The sequence below is a fragment of the Gadus morhua genome, chromosome 1, assembly GCF_902167405.1.
Source record: "Gadus morhua chromosome 1, gadMor3.0, whole genome shotgun sequence".
Lineage (NCBI taxonomy): Eukaryota > Metazoa > Chordata > Actinopteri > Gadiformes > Gadidae > Gadus > Gadus morhua.
The window spans coordinates 24,242,907-24,262,812 of NC_044048.1; the positions used below are offsets into that span (position 1 = coordinate 24,242,907).

Genomic DNA, 19,906 nt, shown 5'->3' on the forward strand with positions numbered 1-19,906 from the left:
CGAGGCTGGGGAAAGCACCATATGTGCCAAGATTTCATTATGTTGATGAATAACACATTTCGTTTACAGTATATTGAATAACAACACATAGGCCAAGAATGCCTCACTCCATTTTAAGAAGACACCCGTCCGAAACTATTTCACAGTGACCTAACAGGAGACAAAAGGAAAAAAGTGTAGGAACAACTGCCAGGGCTTGTATTCCTCTAAACTATCTGGCGGAGGCTTTCCTCCAAAGCATTCTTCTGCACAAGTCAGTATACACATTCTTATTACTGGACGCCCACGCGGGAATCGAACCCCTGAACCCTGGCATTGCAAACGCCATGCTCTACTATTCAAAGCTATACAGTCACTATGACATCCACATTGTACATTTCTCCATCAATGCCAGCGAAACGACCTGGCTTCTGATTTGACTTTCTAGGTAAATTGATGATTGTTTCCCAGACCCCATTACAGGCAGATTAATTTTGTTGCGTCATTTTTTGCTCGTGTGCACAGAGTGTGTTGTGCCTCACCCACCTGGAGAAGGCCAGGAACTGAAACACCAGCAGGTGGCCCCGGAGGGGGTCAGCCTCCTCACGTCCGGGGTCGTAGTGCACGGGGTCCGTGGGGTCCAGGACCAGGGCGGGCCGCCCGTCACGGTCCAGGACGTCCGGGAAGCCGGCGGAGTAGAGGTGGGCCAGGGCGCTCCTGGAGCCGACCGGACGGGTACTGCAGCGGAACGACAGGGCAGGGTGTGTTGACCGTGGGAGCGGAGGCGGTGGATCAACGGAGGCCTGGACACGTCACGTTCAACAGGAATAACTCCTGTGACCTTTTTTGTCATTTTTCAATTTAGGTTTTTCTAGAGTGAGTTGAATCCCAGGTAGACAGGGGTTAAGGTATCCGGGTGTTCGAATGGGCTTTGAACCCAGAACTTTTCGGATAGGAGACGAATAAGAACACAATTTTTTTAATTTTACTTCAATATTTTTCCCTCCTCCCTCTCCTATGGAGTGTTTTCCTGGACAAATGAAAAACTGTTTACGTATAGCACGGCCGTATCTTTAGCTTTATCTAGGCGCTAGATAAAAAATGTTAATGAGGGAGAGAGCGGATGCCAAATTGCTCCCTCAGGGTTTTTCTGCATAATTGAAAGTTAAATCTAATCATAGTGGCCACCTGTTTCCCAGAATGCATAGTTACAGCCATAACTTATAGTCTTCATCCCCACGCCAGATATTTTGGAGGACGATAAGAGCAATGCACAGATGGGGGGCTAATAATAAAGTGCAGGAAAATGAGTGATAATGTTTGCATTTGTAATCAACATAATCATGGGGTTCAGTTCAACAAGAAACGCTGACAGTTAGCAAACATGTCGCCCCGATGTTATGAATGTCAAGGTAGCCATCGGCCATAAGGCCCTAACGTTTCCGTAACTGGGTATATATGGTGGCCTATTTTATTAGCATACATCTCAGGAACTTCCTAGATGGGTCTGAGTTGAGACCTTTAATGTGGCGACAGCAGAGTAGACACTATCAGTTGTCTTCTGTCACAGCTTTGTCAATTTCACACTTTTCCCTCTCACTTCAAGTTCTATCTTTATTCAGCAGAGCTGGATTAATGTCCTGGCCGTCATTTTAAGTTCAAAGAGATCTTCATCAAGATATGCAACAAAACTTGAACTGAAGTTCGGCAATTAAGTAGGTCATTCCACACAAAAAAAAGGATATATACAAATAAATGTTCTGGGTAACTGAGCAGAGCGGTCTCAGACAATTAAACTGGATTTTATTTTTATTTAGCTTCCTCCCTCAACAAAGCTTATCTCTCGCTGTAGAAGTGCATTTCAGGCTTTGGTGAAATGCGACGGCGGAGTGAGATAGAGGGGGGGTAATCGCTCAGACGCATCATGGAAGACCGTATCCTGCCAAGTCTAGACAAAGTGAGGATCAACCCTCAAAATGGCCATCAAGAGCGGACTCAAAGCAGGCTACTCAATTGGGCTGGGAGCTCAATTATACTACATATTGATCCCACTGCTCTGCTAGCCACTACATAGTCTGCCAATTAGCGAGCCAATCGATGGCTTCACCGACAGCCTTACAGTGAACACTGTGGTAACAACAGGCTGAACACTGACTCGGACCGCCGTAAAAGCCCTCAACAGCAGAAGACAAGCGCGGAAAACGCACATTTACCAAACTGCTGGATTCAACAGAGGGGTCTTTTTGTCACGGATGAGTGAACAGCAACAACATCGGCTGTAATTGCCAGTGTATCGGGCATTGCGAACACTGGGAGACAGCTTGAGGCCGAACTATCTGAACGGATGTCTAGTCTTACACTACCAAGAATTCACTGATGGAGAGCAACATCTGGAATCCAAATCACTGGCTTGGATTCACAGGCCACAATTCATGAATAAGAAAACTTTCCAGCTGGGTTTAATGTGCCTATGTTACCATGAAAGAATGGATAAAATACAGCCATAAAGTTGGAGATTCCTCTGTCAGCCCTGGCTAATAGGCTAGCGCTGTGGGCCGGGTCGGGGTCTCGCACCTCGGCCGGTACGTCTCCAGGGTGAGGACAGGCGCGTGCAGCGGGGTGAAGGGCAGCTCTTGGAGGAGGTGGTCTCCATCCTGGATCGCCATGGGCGACGCAGCATCCTCTCCATCCCGCCGGAGATCCGTCTCCAGATGGGCCATAGAGCAGGCAGCTGGGCCGCCCTGTAGCCATGGGAACGAGAAGGAATTACTGAGTCAGCCACACGGAAACGTTAGCATGCGCCCGGGACACAGTGAACAACACAGTCTGTAAAACGGTTGGATGTTTTGGGTGAGTTTAGGGTAAATAACAACGTCGTGGATACTTTCCACAGAGTCAAATTAAAGAGTAAAAGGCCACAGATGATATCAAATCCTAAACACAAATATAATATTAGTGCATTTAGGTTTGCGTGTTTTAAGTTAATCCCCAAACAATATTTTGGGGGTCATTCATCTCTTTTGGGCTGGTATCCTTCACCAGGTTGGAGAATAGGGCTCCCAAATACCTATTTTCTCTCCTTTGCATTCCCATGTAATGACACAGGGATACACCTAAAACTAAAACCAAAAGTGAAAGAGCCTCCGAGCAAGAGCTGGTCAACGCTCACACCACTCACATGGTCATTAGCTCCATGCCGCCCTTCTTCTCCACTGACCGCATTGAGAGACGAGGAGTGAATCTCTCACAACCGTCATGTTCACCGGCCGTCACATGGCCATCCCTAGCTTGGTTATCGGTCAGAGGTGCGATACACACGATTGGTCGGCTTTTTCAGCTACGACCGCAGCCTTTGAGGGAGCCAGATAGAAGCGGCGGGACGCCATTAACTCAGGGTCTGTCGGAAAGCAGCTGTTGACCTACAGCTGTGGCGGTCACTAGCCCGGAACCAAATTGGTTTGAAGAGGAGATGCAGTGTGGAGCGTTCCCAGTTTATATATAAATCTACTATTAGGCGTATAGGATTTATGACATTCTCGTTTGTGACATTCATTACTTCGTAGAGCTGATTAAATTGTCATTATGTAGTGGCAAATAGGGTTGTTCTTCTGCTAGCTTTTGGCTCACTAATTGGCTCACAACGTTATTAGCTCACTAATATAGGATAGATGTTCAGTGATGCTATGGCACTATTCAACCTGGTGATTACGGACCTCGCAAAGAAATTCTAGTCCGGTCAAGGCCTTTTTGTTTCCCTGACAGGTGCGTGAGTGGGCTGTGATGTGTGGTTCCACTTCCCCCTGCAAAACCTATCACTGTAGACGGCGCATTGATTTGCATTATAAGAACTTTGTAAAAAACCGAAGGAGCTAACGATGATGATTGAATACGGGCCCAAACACGACCTCCGCCCCGCTATGCATCACGTGTTGGCAGCCTCGCTACCCCCGTGGTACGGTAACCAGGCAAGGCGGGGGCCCTGATTGTGGCAGAACGCATCGGCAGTTCCTGTGTGTCTTTGTGTGATGTCATCTGCCAATTGCGAAATGTCAAATGTGAGCAACCGGCTATGTTGTTAGGGGGTTCTTTTTCGATGTGAGAAGAAAAACAGATGAATGAATATTTTATCAAAGGCTCTTTTTTTCAGGGTTTTTGGTGCAGATTCTTTTTTTTTCTATTTTGTGATCCAAGAATAGATTGGATCATCTTTTTTCCAGTTAAAGTGGGTGAGGCTGAATGGAAATGTGATAAAGTTGGCCGATAAGACTTCCTCTGTGCACACAGCCTCACTGTAATTCCCGATTAGTTCAATAGGATTTTCTCCACAAAATAGCTTACTTATTTTTGCACGTGTTACATATTTGTACATGGTCAAAGTTGTGAGGTCACAAAATGCGCAGCTCTCATCCTGCGGTAGAATGAAAGCACTGCACTCAATCGACACATTATTCACAGAAAGCAATTTAGCGAGTGAAAGTCATCCCTCAAAGAGAAATTAAAACGTGAAGAGAACTTGCATGTGATTGGATCCGCGATGGGAGCCTAGTGTGAGTGCACTCTAAGGTTGCACTCACACTAGGCCATCTGGCCGTGGCCATTGGCCGTTTTCACACCTAACCGTGCTCAACTGGCATTGTTCTCTGGCCTGCATTCACACTAGGCCATCTGGCCGTGGCCGTTGGCCGTCGCAACTGTGGCCTGGCCACGGTAGGCTCTTGTACATACGTCATCACGTCGTAACACGTCATCACCAAGCGTCCGCTGCATGGACCATAATAAAGTTTGCCGCCAGTCAGAGTTTTAACAACAATGGACAACAACACAGTTCGCACTTTGCTGAGTCTGAATAGCATCGACTGCCCAAATGGCTAACAGACACTGTGGCCGGATTTCTAATAACGACTTATCTAATTCACTTCAACTAGCTATAGGCAAGAGGAATCGGAGAGTCCAGGTCAAGTATAGATGGAGAGTTTATTGCCACCCGCAAACGAGAGACAACAAAGCCCAATGGTACCTGCAAATACACACTCCTGAATGACTCCCGTATATATAACATATATTATCCTTATACAAACAGAGATGATGCACACGTGTGAATGTCAGCATTGTCTTCAGAGTACATCAGATGGGAATAGACTGGACCCACTCACTGGTGCCACATGGCACATAACATCTAGGGGAAAGGTGATCAGCTATTTTCCACAATTAAAGTATCTATATGATATGTAGGCCTAATAATAATCATAGTTTAACATAAAATGTAAGGTTAATTTCTACCATAACACTCGACTTCTCTATGGGACCAACGTGAACCAACAGTTGAACCGCTTGACGCCATGTTTACCGTTTAATGGGAAAGAAGGCTCGTCGCCTTTATTATGTCCATGGTCATCGCATGGACTATACGTCATCCGGCTCAGGTTGCGTAGCCGTGCGTGTGCGCGTGTCGGCTCATTAGCATCTATACCATGGCGGCCCGTACCGTAGCAGAACACCTCTCCCAAGTGGCCAAGTTGGCCTGGCCTGGCCAGACTGGCCACACTCACCCTTAAAGACCCAAGGCAATTGGACTGAAGCTCTTGTGCTTGTGTAGACAGAGAAAAAGAACACTCGAAGAAATAAAGAACACTGTGGCATGTGGTTAAAGGGGTGATATTATGCCACCAGGTGTGAGTTTGATTAGCCATTACAAGCCGTTCACAAGTGGGCATGTCCACCTGGATGTATGATGGACAGCTCAGTCTACCAGCCTACCCAGTAGACTGTAGCAAAGGTTGCTCATCATCACAAGTTGGACAAGCCAACTTGTGATGTCATTAAAGAAACACCGGAAAGAGGCAGACTCTCAAACAGCTTGCAATGGCTAATCACACTCACACCTGGTGGCATAATATCACCCCTTTTAGCTCTTGTGCTAATGAAGAAAGAGCAAACAAGTGGGAAACCCCCCAAAAACCTGTCACATGAGGTTCAACTTTCGCTCAATCCCTTAAGTGGACCTCATCATCATTTTTTCCTCGTCTTCGCGCGAGAGAGAAATATGCATGGTGAACAGGGTGCTTAGTATTTAACCCTGCGTACATGAATGAACCCTCTGCGACTTTTCGAAACTGGATAAAACAACCCAAAAGTCTAATGTCTTTGTTTGTTGTTTCTTCCTCCCTAGCCAACACAGACAAGTGCAAGGAGCTGTTATGTTCTATCTGTGCTAATTATTCATCGTCGAAGATATCTGCATATGTTTGCTGACTTTCTGGTTAACTTTTATTATCCTCTCAGCTCCTACAAGGACCCTTCATCTAATCTGCGACTTGAAACGAGCAGAGGAAAAGCGTTAGACGTTGATTATCATGATATTACCTCAATCGCATATCTTAACATATTCTAACTCGGTTTAACCGCCTAAGGTATGTGTTTTATTCCATCAAGGCACATACGCCCTGGATACATGGCCTAGTTCACACGTATAGCCTTCATCAATGTCCTCGATATCATTACAAACCCCAAGAGATCAATATGTGGGTTTGTTGTTTTATCCAAAATATTCAAATAATTCCATCACGAGTTTAACAACCTTCAGGTTTAGCAAGTTTAGCAGTTTAAATGCAAGCAAGCTCCAAATGTCTCTCAAACTGTGTGCTAGATAACTCTAGGACATACAAGTCTGTGAAGTGTAGCAGACTGGCTCTGTGTGAATCACTTTGTGTACAAGGCCCAGAATCTGGGTTTCATCAATTATTTTCAGTGTGTTTGACTGTATGTTTGTGTGTGTGTGTGTGTGTGTGTTTGTGTGTGTACATGTGCATGTGTGTGTGCGTAAGATGTGCATGTCTTTGTGTGCATGTGTGTGTGTGTGCTTGTGTACGTGTTTCTGCATGCACATGTTTGTGCATGTGCATGTGTTTGTGTGTGTGCGTGCGTCCTTGCTTGTGCGTGTGTATGTGCGCGTGTTTTGGAGGTAATGGAGGGGGTGAGGTGGTTTGAAGGGTTGCTTTTTAACCTGTCAACTGTCAATAAGGCTCCGTCAGCCCAGGCTGATTAGACATGTGTTTCCAGAGGGCACAGGCAGGGCTGCAGCATTATATAACCTTTTGTACTTAGATTGGAAAAGCAAAGTCAGACTGATGTTTCTTTTTATTATAAAGATGAAAAGGTTTGGCTCCTCTACCTCCCACCGTCTCCGCAAGACAAAAGCAGAGACTGGAGTTCTCTCACCGACTCTCTCTTATGGGACGGGGGACGGGGTTTGTGTGTGAGAGATCAAAAGGTGAATGCGACTGTGAAACCCTGATGTGCATGCACTCGGTGTGTGTGTTTCTCCTTAATTCGATGTGTATACCCTTCTGTCTGTTGTCCAATCTATTGCGGGTAATATGTGTGTGTGTGTGTGTGTGTGTGTGCATGCGTGCGTTCTTGTGTGCAGGCGTGTTTTACGTGCCAATATAAGAAAGAGGGAGCGATGGGTTGAGAGAGGGTAAGATAAAGAGGAGGAGAGAGGGATATTGATGGGGTGAGAGCGAGAAAGATGAACTGCGAGGGACAGAGGGACAGAGAGAGAGAGAGAGAGAGAGAGAGAGAGCAAGAAAGAGTGGTACGGGGGCGGAATCTTACGGCATGTGACAGCTGGTGGGCCGATGCCAACAGGGAAGGATCGAGCGGCGAGGGAAACGACTGTTGCCACGGCAACGCGGCGGCGGAGCGGCTGTCGGTCGGGCGGGGTGAGGCGGCTGCCAGCTGAGACAGAGAGAGCTGGAGAGAGAGAGTGAGAGAGTGAGACACAGAGAGAGAGAGAGAGAGAGAGAGAGAGAGAGAGAGAGAGAGAGAGAGAGTGAGACACACAGAGAGAGAGAGAGAGAGAGAGAGAGAGAGAGAGAGAGAGAGAGAGAGAGTGAGAGAGTGAGAGACAGAGAGAGACACAGAGAGACACAGAGAGAGAGAGAGAGAGAGAGAGAGAGAGAGAGAGACAGAGAGAGAGAGAGAGAGAGAGAGACAGAGGGAGAGACAGAGACAGAGACAGAGACAGAGACAGAGAGAGAGAGAGAGAGACAAAGACAGAGACAGAATAAGACAGAGAGAGACAGAGAGACAGAGACAGAGACAGAGACAGAGAGACAAAGACAGAGAGAGAGAGAGAAAAAGCGAGAGACAGAGACAAAGCAAATAGTAAAGTGTTAATAACAGCGGCCCACTGAATGCGCGGCTCCTGAAAGCGACAGTGTTGTATGAATGTGGAGCCCCCCCTCGGGGGTTTGATGTCGCGGTTTACCTTGACATCCACCCAGAGCGGTATCACCTCCCCTTTCTCTCCCTGTTTCTCATTCCACCCCCTGATTCACCCTCCAGGCCCCGATCCAAGTGTTTTGTTTGCTCTCTCTCCCTTTCTCTCCCTCTTTCCCTCTGTCGCTCTTGCTCTCTCTCGCTCTCCCTGTCCCCCCCATCTCTTTCCCTCTGCTTCCACTCTTTCCGTCTCTCCCCTCTTCTCTTTCCTCTCACCCCATCTTTCCCTTTCTCCTCTCTCTCCATCTCTTTCCCCCTCCCTCTCTCCAGTTCTCTAACCCTCTCTCCCCATATTTCTTTCCCACTCTTATCTTTCTCTCTTCCTCCTTATCCCCTTTCTTCTCTTGCCCCCTTTCCCTCTCTTCCCTCTCTCCATTTCTCTTCTTCCCATCACTCTTTGCCTCTCTATCTCTTGAGCTCTCTTACCCTCCCTCCTCATCTCTCTTTCCCACTCTCCGTCTCCCTCAACATCTCCCTACCCTCTCTTCTCCTCTTTCTCTCTCTCTCCCCTAATTTGCCCTCTGGATTAGCAGGTTTGATTGTAATGAGTCTGCTATTGCGTAACATTCACAAATCTCTACTCCCCACAAGAACAATCATTAAAAAACAGTGGAGTCTAAACATTCTGGCTTTGAACAAGTCAAGTTCCGTCGCTCTGGGTGCTCAGAGCGATGGTAGTTGATTTGAGGGGAAATTCACATAATAACGCTCAGAACTTTTGTTTTGAAGAAGGCAGGGGATAAGAAACCGAAAAAGACACATTGAGGAGCAGTTTCTTTTGGAAAACGCTGGAACTTTCTTCATCTTAATCTGTTAAGTCTAAAGTTTGGGGCATCTCTATCTGTACAATTCAGCTGATATGTTCGGCATTGAATTGCTTTTTGACCTCAACGACACCAAATAGCCAACCAGATTTTATTGTCCCTGAACTGCGTCTCATCTTTTCACAGCTGAAGCTTTATTGGACGGCCGGAATTGCAAAAGGTGAAATATCAACTTCATTCACAGGCAAAATAACTTTAATGACTTTCAAAATATTCCGAACTGTAAACCTTCAAAGCTGCATGCAATCAGAGGCAAACCCTGTTTCCTCTGACATCCACACAAACGCCTGGCCCGGGCAAAGTAGATGTGGTTTTCAATTATGCTGCTTGCACTTTTTAGATGTCCTCGGGGGCTCACGGTAGATTCGTCTTTCACGTGGTCGCACCCCCACTCACTCAGTAGTGGGCGCGAACCGTTTTAGAAATGTTAAGGAGAACGTCCTGCGTGGCAACAGCCCTATTGTATTGTTTGTTACATGGTGTTGCTGGAACGAAGCATGGTGGCTCGTCGCCATGACTGCGTTCCTTTGGGGGAGAACCCATGCAGAAGGCAGCCAAGCCGATGTTCAAAGCTGTACCTTGGTTGTGTATCCGCGACAGTCAGCGCACTGCAGCAGTAAATTGTTGATCGACGTCAAATCATTCAAATGAGATGAATCTGTATCAAATCCGCCCTTTGACGAACTATTGGGTCGAGCGGGCCCCACGAGAAATAAGGTAAACGTCGCTAGTAAAGAACCTCGGTTCACCGAGGGATGTGGGCGGGACGTCTTGATTGGATGAGGCTCCTGTCAATCAGTCCGACGCAGATCCGGGCCTTTCGAGACAGAATGTATTATCTTACGTCATGATGTCCTCAAAGTGTGTGTCACCAAAGTGGCAGGGAAAACAATGAATAAAAACAAACAAGTCTCGGACATGTCGAAACCTCTCTGATAAATTGCTCAGCCTATATTAACCCTGTTGTTTATTTCCTGTCAAAGAGCGAGGAGTACACTTAAAAAGAAAAACAAGCTGTCAAGTGTGTGCGTCGGTTCTTAGACGATTGGATTGCCAGAGCTGAATTGGTCGAACGTCAAACATATAGCATCAACAGCAACAACAGAAATGAAGTCCAACAAAGTAAACAGAATGCGGGTTTACAGGTCATTTTAAAAGCATTTCTCTCTGGCTCTCTCATATTTAATTATTATTATATGCGTGGGGTGTTAAAAATCAATCATCCGTTTTTTTTTGGAACATTCATATATGGAGATATCTTTATTTAAGATATCTCCACAGAATATCTTAAATAAAATGCTAGAAGTACCAACAGAGCAATGACCAGCCCGGTCTCTCTGGTCCCTATGGCTACTCTGCACACGCTTCAGTTGCTTTTGCTAAACATGTTGGATGCGGTGCATTGCGTTGATTGTTCTCAGCCTCGCTTGTAAATCGCTGTGGATGAAGGTGCTAATGACTAATCAACGTTAATCCAGAGACTGATTTAGCTCATTGACTGAAATCCAACGCTACTGGCAAACTATGCAGTCTACTGCAGATATCATTCCAGTATCCGTTACACACATGAATGTACTGACAAAACAATGTCTTTTATATCTTCGATTGACACCTGACACTATTCCTTAGGAAACTATTTTCTGTATCAAGGGGGGAGTAATTATTGTCTTTTTTGAGTGTGACTTCTTTTTTTCAAAATAAATAAATAAATCGATTAATATAATCTCCCGCAAAAAAATACTAGTATTCGTGACAAATAGGTCAGGTGGGTTTAGGTGAGCTCACAGCTGTGAATTGTGTCCAGGATCGCATTCGACCCGGTCGTGGGATCACGTGGAGAAGGTGTATTCCAGCGCTGGATGGAGACCTGAACAGATGACGTGCTCGGCCATCGCGCTCATGGTTACGCACGGCGGCGTAAATCATGCTGATTTAAGATATTTGGCAACGGTGGCTTCGTCACTACTAATTGCCTCGCTCTCCTAGTGTGTGTGTGTGTGTGTGTGTGTGTGTGTGTGTGTGTGTGTGTGTGTGTGTGTGTGTGTGTGTGTGTGTGTGTGTGTGTGTATGTTGAGGTTTAATCATCCCAAGCAGATTGTTTCTTGGTGTGTTTCACACCCTCTCTTTCACGGCCTGCCGTGACTCAACTCGCGGATCATATGCATGTTTTGTCTGTGTGAGAAAGTGTGTGTGTGATTGTGTGTGTGCGCACATGTAAATGGTTGTCACACAGTGAGGAACGTCATGCATCTCACAGTGTGTGAGAAACAGAACGTGGGAGACGGGGAGCGGGGGAGGAGATGAAGACGGATGAGAGGAGGAGTGAAGAAGTCAGGAAAGTTGGAGGAGGAGGATTGGGTGAGTTGAGAGAGGAAGAGGAGGAGAGGAAGTTGAAGAGGAGAGGCTGAGTAGAAAGGAAGGAGGAGACATAAACGGTAGGAGGAGATGAAGCTTGAGGAGGAGTGGGAGAGGTGAGAGAGAGGTAGAGGAGGAGAGGAGGAGATTGAAGGGCAGATGCTGAGTAGAGAGGAAGGAGGAGATAGAGAGGGGAAGAGGAGATGAAGATGGAGGAGGAGAGGGTGAGGTGAGAGAGAGGTAGAGGAGGAGGAGTAGAAGATGAGAGGAAGAGGAGATGGAGGTGAAGGTAGAGGAGGAGACATTGATGACAGGAGGAGGTGAGCCAGAGGCACATGGTTCAGGGAGGGCCAGGAGGCGCCAACAGATACACTCACACATGAGCAGAAAGGTAGCCATGGCTTCCATCTTGGTTCTAAAGGCTAGCTGGGTAGTGGAATAGAATCTAGACATAATACATCGACACGCAAGTGGCCTTTTGATGTATGTCCATGGTCATTACTGGCCTTTAAAGAAATACTGCAATAATTAAACAGGGGGGGGGGGCTGTGTTTTTTCTGGATAAACAGCACAATAGCGATTCTCAACCTCATTTATACTGAAGAGTTTAAAATAATATACATAATAACATATTATTATATATTCTTAAAAAAGACATAAATTTGCAAAATAAAAAAATGACTCATTGAAAATGGATGAGAAATGTTAGCCTCAGTGCACCTTATATTTGTTAACAGGCCAGTCTTAGCCTCACCAGTCAAGGTAGTCATTCCGGCGTCATTGTATATACTGTATGTCTATGGACCTGAATGGGCTTAGAACCAAGATGGCCTCACAGATGAATATGTCCTATTCAACGTTATTACAGTGACATTGAATTGGTTCAACGGTTCAACCTTACAGTTCCGGACGTTATCCTCCATACCTACGGGGAGAATATTCTTCCTTCCCATCAATGACGATGTGTCATTGGTGCAAACTTTACCGCATGCTGATTTAATTAACACAAACTGGCTAGTGCTAGTTTTAAGACACACCCTGTCGCATGGGTGGGTAGGTTGTCTCACTCCGACACACACACACACACACACACACACACATCATATTCATATCGACAGCATGTTCCCAGAGTGCCAACACACAGCGCTGAACATACAGTACTTTAGAAAATCAAAAAAGGAATGATGGATGGATAGAAAACATGACAATTTCTCCCCCACCTCGCTACTCTTCTGCGCGACTGAGTCGGTGGTGTGTGTGGGGGGTGTAGTGTGTGTGGGCAGGTGGGCAGGTGTTGACCGACGTGGGCGCGACAGAGAGCGATAATTGCGTGTGAAGACCGACAACGGAAAGAACAAAGAGTGACGGGTTAAAAGGAAGGAAGAATGGAGGAACCAAAGAGCATCCGTCTACGTGGGTGTCTGTGTATGAGTGTGTGTGTGTCATGTTTGTTGGAAGCAAACATGACACACACACACACACGCCACCTGGGCCAATTTACTCCAGGCAAGCACTCTGTCGCAGGCGCTAAGCTGACATGTTGCTCTTTGGCCTTTAGACACAGAATCGGTCCATGTTTTCAACACACCATACATGGTCTCTTCAACGGCACACACACACACACACACACACAAATATTCAACAAATATTATGGACTGCGCTCGACACTGGCACCAACCCAACCAAAAAATGGGTTCAGGAGACACGGGAGACTCTTAATTTATGCACAGGGATCCAAAGGCGCCGACAGAGACCTCTCGAGGGCTTGTTCACACGGAGCTAGATTTAGCTTCAGCAGAGTTAGCAGCACAGACGCTCACGCCGAGAGGTGAGGGCAGGTGGGACGCGGGTGGAACCGAGGGCAGTAGGGAGGGAAAGATGAAAAACCTCGCTCCGATACATTTTCGGACGCTAACGCAATGTTTGTATTCTGTGAAGTTCCGAAAATTTTAATGACACCCGATGAATGGCGATATAATTCAAAGCCGATATCGCATCCACCGACTTAAAAAGAGCAGCGGGATGTTTTCAGCGCCTGTGTTGTCAAACTGCTGTACCTTGGTAGAGGCACGCAGTGTCGACCCCGGAGGCAAACGATGATGAAAATGTCATCGCCAGTATGGAGGTTTTTCTTTGTTTCAGAGGAAGACAATAGTACAAGCAGGAGGGAAAGAGTTTTAACAGAACTCATTTAAGGTCACCTAAGAGGTCCTCATCTGCTACCAAGGGTTCGGGATACGAAGCACTAGTGATAGCCAGTACGGCAGTGCATGTTCAACTGGCAATTGGTCACTGCAGGCAGTTTTCTAGAGACAGCCAAAACAGGCTAAAACAATTAATGCTATATCACTGAATTGATGGCTCCTGACCAGGCATTTTCAGAGGCACAAGAACAAGGATTTATCCAGCTCATGGCACAATTGGTACCCCGATTTACTCTCCTAGCCCTAGCCGCCCCTAGTATGCAGACATAGCCCCATCTGCGCTGCATTATTTGATCTCCACACACATTCAAAGTCTTATCGTAACAACGTAATCCATAAGAGTTTTACCACGAGATACGCTCTTCTGACGTCAGTGCAGGGACTGTGCTTATTTCAATATTGTTCTACTTTTAGATCTCTCCGAGGCCCTGATTCCCAGGACAGTGAGTGTTTGATTTCTGATGGTCCTCATGTGGTTGATGAGCAACGGGACATAATCGGATGCCAGAATGCTTATTTTTTTACAACAAAAATCTCCTCCTGATGCCCTAAAAGAAGCAGTGTTTTCCCCCTTACACTTTGTGTTAGGGGGAATTGGTGGAAAAGATGAGCGGAAAAAGAAAACGTGCCTTGTGAAGGTTCTATGAGGTCAGTTTGTAGATTAGAGAAAAACAATTGAAATCTCTTCTATTTGGGTAAAAATCTGAAACAAAACAAGTTGTTTACAAGGAAAAACCCCTTTGGATACCTTGAGGCATAAAATGATTATTAGGGGCCAGTCTGTTATGCCTTTGTCATTGTGTTTTATCTGTCGACTAGGCAGCCATAGGCTTTCAGTTCCATAAAAGTCATGATTCTGGTATTGAGCTATGCACTTTCTTTTTAATTGCTTGTGTTTGTTGATTTTTCTGATTGTACCGATTATGTCAAAGCATTTTAAGTTAATTCTTAGGCAAAATGCTTTATAAAAGCCAAAGTACTTCTGTGAAATGAACATCAGGGTGGGCAATGGGCCACAAAATAGGCAGCCATCCAGCAGAATTCAATGGCATAGATTCACACGTTTTTTGAAATCGTGTTCATTTCCTTTTAAGTTGTCCTTCGGTGGATCCTAGGAGTGTTTTCAGACAGAAATCTGCACAAAATAAACTAATGGGCCTCTGTTTGGGGCAGGATCCAAAGTTTTGACTCAAATGAAGCCAAAATGGAATTTCTGAAAAGGATATATTGTAGCATATACAATTTTTTATAACGCAATGCATTTCTTGATCCAAAGATTGACAAAAAAAAAACTTGTGAAGCCAAACTTTGCTTGTGAAAGAGAGTAATACAACATAACAGCATGCACATGAATTCAGAATAAAATCTTTGTGCAGCGCAGACATCTGTCACTGTACTCAGAATACATGTACAGAACTGGGGAGAAGGTTTCTTCACTCGGAATAAAGGTGTGCATTTCCCATAAGCCTCAAGGATTCTTGTCTCATACGAGCAGAGGGGACAGAGAGGTGAGGTGGACGGCTAAAAAATATCAGGTGGGTGGCTGTGTACTCTCAAATAAATCCACCTTTATTCGAAAACCTAATCCCTCTATATTCGATACCCTCCCCGTGCATAGCAGAAACCCCCTCCCCTTAGATTCAGACATCTACTTGGGTTTTAGTAATAAATCATGTATTTATGACATGCTGAAACTGCACAACACGCCTACTCTTAAGTATTAACCCTATTAATAAGGCGGTAAAGTTTACATAGTTTCAAACATTAGGCAGGGCCTTGAGAATAGTGGGACCTAACTGAAGTTACTTTAATTTTATATACACCCGGTTGTCAACAAACAAGATGAACTTTGTTCATGCTAATGGTACACAGCTACACAAAATGGCAGCAGCGTTACTCCCACTTTATCGTGCTGAGATTCAGGAGTTGTTCAAAGAACAAGATCTTCAAACTAATCAGCCCCAAACCCCCCCTCTCTGCCCCCTCTCTTCCTATGCTACTCAGGCGTGGAGTTTGTTTTTCACTATAACTTTCTACACACCTGTGATTGACAGGCCAAATGGATTCCCACAAGCAGGAGCTGCCCTGATTGGTCGGACAGAAATGGGCGAGGAAGCGATCTAAAATCAAAATCGTCTGATACAGCGGCAGACGCCGTCATCTCCGAGGTATTCACACGGCATGTTTCACTCTCTGCCATTTCTCACAGACCGCCGCTACCAAATAATAACTACAGTTTTACCTACATGCTTCAATAACGTTTTTGTTCATTTTAATGTGATCTTAAAATATACATTTGTTAACCATGATTATGGTGTAATTTTTTACATATTATGTAAAGAGAAATAAAAAAGCACTATACATAAAAACAAATCTATAAAAAATAAATCAATAATAAAAAATGTAAGTGGTTATTTATTGTTTCCGCCGATATAAACCACATAACAAGACATATTGTTGCTCCAACCCCAGCCTAGGGAAGGAGCCTGAAGTGCAGGCTGGTGCTGGCTAGGGGCCCCCGTGGCCCCCTGGAACGCTGCGGGTCCCAGCCTCATAAACTCCCACTCAGCCTGCTAATGGCCTGTGGATGGAACACAACCCAACACGCAGCTCAGTCCTCCTCCAGCCCCGCACACTGCTCTGCTACTGGATATTGGTGTGTGTGTGTGTGTGTGTGTGTGTGTGTGTGTGTGTGTGTGTGTGTGTGTGTGTGTGTGTGTGTGTGTGTGTGTGTGTGTGTGTGTGTCTGTGTGTGTCTGCCTGCCTGCCTGCCTGCCTGCGTGCGTGCGTGCGCGCGCGCGTGGGTTTGTGCATGTGTGTGTGTGCGTGGGCTGATGGGTAGAGAAGGGCAGCATCCATCAGCAGTCCCAGTCTGGGGAGCAGCAAAGCCCCAGTCAGGCTGCGGTTCATCAGAGCATCCAGGAAATAAATAAAAACCAATAAAGGCCAACAAATAATTCAAGCAAATAGGGGTTATGCCCCCCCCCCCCCCCCCCCACACACACACACACACACACACACACACACACACACACACACAAAAGTAAGTGTCATAAAATCACATCAAATCAAAACACCTGCAGCAGCAACAACACCTGGATGCTCCCAAACAGCTGGAGGCACCGCTCACAACACACACACACACACACACACACACACACACACACACACACACACGAGGAGTGCGGAGCCCCAGTACATGGCCGACTACAGCAGCACGAGTGCACCCCCCTCCCGTCTTAACCGTCCTCCTGGAGAGAAGAGGGAGGCGGCCCGAGGGACGGTGACAGCGGGGTTCAAGTCGAGCCCCCGCGTCTTTCTTTTGGTTCTGACACACTCGGTGGTCCCCGACGCCGGTCCCGACACCGGCAGCCTAACCCCCCCCCCCCCCCCCCCTATTACCGTCCAGGAGCACAGAGCAAAGGGGGGGCGATGGCTGTGCATCGAATGATGCCGTTTGACGGCTGTGCTCTCCCCGCACAGCAGACCGGCTGCCTAAAGTAGCTTGATATGATAACACTGCTAAGTCTGCGTCCTGCCGCAGACGCTTTGGTGCACTTTAAAAACAATTGTTGGGGCAAATCACCAGAGCGACCGCGACGACACGCCAGGGTACGGGTATAAATAACAGCCGAGACGCAGCAATCTTTTCCCTCCCGGCGCGGGTTTTGTGGTCGATCATGAGTCGGGGAAGCCATGTCGCAATACTTTAATCCTTTCGCCTCACCTTGACAATAGGTGGAGGAATGGAACCTCAAACTCAAACAGGCGGAGTAGCCCCTTGAGTCTATGAGACTGTGGCTAATTGGAGACTTTGAGGTTTCACCATGGCTACTGAGAACTCTTTCTTTTTACTTCTGGAATAGCGCCAAGGCAATGTTTTGCTTGCATTAATGCAAGGAACTAATCCTTGCTTTAGTCTTAATCCTTTCGAGCCGCAGCCGGGAGTTTTGGTACAGTTTTGTGGCCGTACTTTTACCCGTACCGTCTGTGTTTCTGAAAACACCACCGTACTGCCACTGCGATAGGAGGGAGCACGTCTTACCGCTTGGCCACGGGGTGATTCTGGAGGTCCGGAGTGAGGGATGGGCCGTCGACCTGGAGGGGGGGGGAAACAATAATACAACTTAAGATGAATGAACACGAGGGAGAGACACTAAAAAGTTTGCAACGAAAATCCTGTTCATCTATCCCCTTCCCCGATCCTTCCGCCCTTGACGAGTTTTCCCCCGCAGCTAAAACCAAAACAATTCCGCTCGATATACCCCTTCCATTCGAGTGTTGTATTTGCACCCAGCAGTCCCAATACCTGGAAGGCCTGTTCATTCCCCAGCCCGCCTCGCTGCGTGACGGGAATACCAGCGGGCACCGACTGGCAGGGGCACCAAAGTATAGAAAGACACTAGTGTTTTTAGTTTTTTCTTTATTACTCCTCTGATTGCTTTCCCCGCCGATTGTATTTGCAGTCTTACAATGTCCCGCGGTGTCGAGACGGTGCGGATGATGCCGTCTCGTGAATCCAATTAACTGCCAAATACCGAAAAGAAACACCAGCATTGGGATGCAAATGTCTGCCGTGTGCTGTGTGAGTCAGGAGTGTGGATTCGGGGCGGGAACTCTGGCCCAGGTAGCGGGTAACCATGGCGATGCTGGAATTATTGTTTTCATGCCACCTATTCAGAATGTTCTGGTAGGGGCCTTTTGGACTGGCGAGTCACTGGGCCGCCCTGTCTCATCCGACCCGTCTGTTGCGTACACAGTGAAATAGACATTTGCCGCAAGAGACATCGTTTCGTTTGTCCCAATCATTTTGTATCATTGTTATTGTTGCCATTGAAAAAAACATACCTTATGCATACACTAAATATATGGTAATTAGGATAAACATTCTTACATAATAGTGCAATCATTGCAACAGCTATGAGCGATGCATTCCCTCACTAAACAGTGTGCAGCAGTTGCTGGTGCAGATTAACGTAGCAATTCAACGCACGGAGCGTATACGATCCACGATAAGAGTTCCACATCAACACATAAGCCAGCGCACCGCAATCATTCTTGCTACTTGTTAAATCCCACTTTTTTCGAGGCACTTAAACGCTGATTGGAATGCCATTAATGGGCCTCGGCAGAATGCCGTTTTCCTGCAAATAACGTGTACGCTAATCAGCGGCATTCAAGGCTTAAGGAGATGGTCTCAACAGCAAACCATTAGGACGGAAATCACCCAGTGCACCGCAGGAGTACACTCAAGCTAACCCCCACCGTCAACAGGGCCGAGTGTGTTTGCGATCTTTTGAATCCCAAATCAACAGTCTGGGTTGTCAGGGAAACAAACTGTGATCGGCATTCCTCTTCAGCTCAGAGCGCGGACCTCGCTGCGTGATTGATCCAAGAGGTTGGATCGTGCTTTAGCTCGGAGGCTCGACTTTGCTTTGCTGAAGGGCCGGTAGAACCATGTAGGGAACAAGCCTGGAAGCGCCGCCGGTTCCGTTCCCGTCCTCTACGTGTCAACGCCTCTCTCTTTGTAGCAGTCATTCTAGACTGTGCTGCCCATAAAAGGCAAAAAAGCCAATGAAATAAATACAAATTAAAAGAAAATTCTAGTAAGATTGTTCCATGACATATGTTGCTTCATATTCATATTTTTAAGCAACAAATAGGGCACGTTTTCGCATTGAGAGTGGGTAGCACTAAGGACTCCTTCTCTGGATCCGGCTCCATGAAGATACAGTGAGATTGGGAGGGGAGGGGACAGTTGGGGTTCAAGCCTGCCCGTGACCATGAGAGTCACGAGAGGGGACCGTGAAATACCTGCCACCTCTGTGGGGTTTTATCCACTCAGCCTTCCCCTTTACCCTCCCCTACCCTCTCCTCTCCTACCCTCCCGCTGGCACCTATCGCGGAGCATGTAAATCCAGAGGAGACCAGGTGGTCCCCTTGAGATAAGAGATGGTGGGATGGGGACAGTAGGGGAGAGTGGGTACCCAGGTGTGATCGCTGTTGATCTTCCACTTGTTCCCCTGGGGACGCCACGGCAACTGTTTGCACACAGCTTGTGGGTAAACCCGTCGAGTGGTCTTCAGATGGATGGAAATCAATTATTTTTTGTTCTTTACCTCGCAGCGCTCGCCAAAGTAAAGAAACACAACTCCGGCTGGGTCTCTGTTTCGATTGTTGCGCTGTGACTCACAAAGGAACTTCAATGTCCTGTTGAACTTGTCCACGACGTGGGAAAAAGCAGAGAGAAATCGATATCATATA

The 19,906-nt window shown here is 46.7% G+C and overlaps 1 protein-coding gene across 1 annotated transcript in view; it reads right to left on the bottom strand.

Moving 5' to 3' along the window:
* nphp4 (nephronophthisis 4) overlaps positions 1-19,906 on the bottom strand; it is a 100,115-nt gene that overhangs the window by 61,965 nt on the left and 18,244 nt on the right. The window contains exons 6-8 of the mRNA XM_030353241.1: positions 19,526-19,581; positions 2,554-2,720; positions 526-717 (exon numbers count right to left, since the gene is read on the bottom strand). Of these exons, the coding sequence (XP_030209101.1) occupies positions 526-717; positions 2,554-2,720; positions 19,526-19,581 (415 nt within the window). The remainder of the gene's footprint in view (positions 1-525; positions 718-2,553; positions 2,721-19,525; positions 19,582-19,906) is intronic.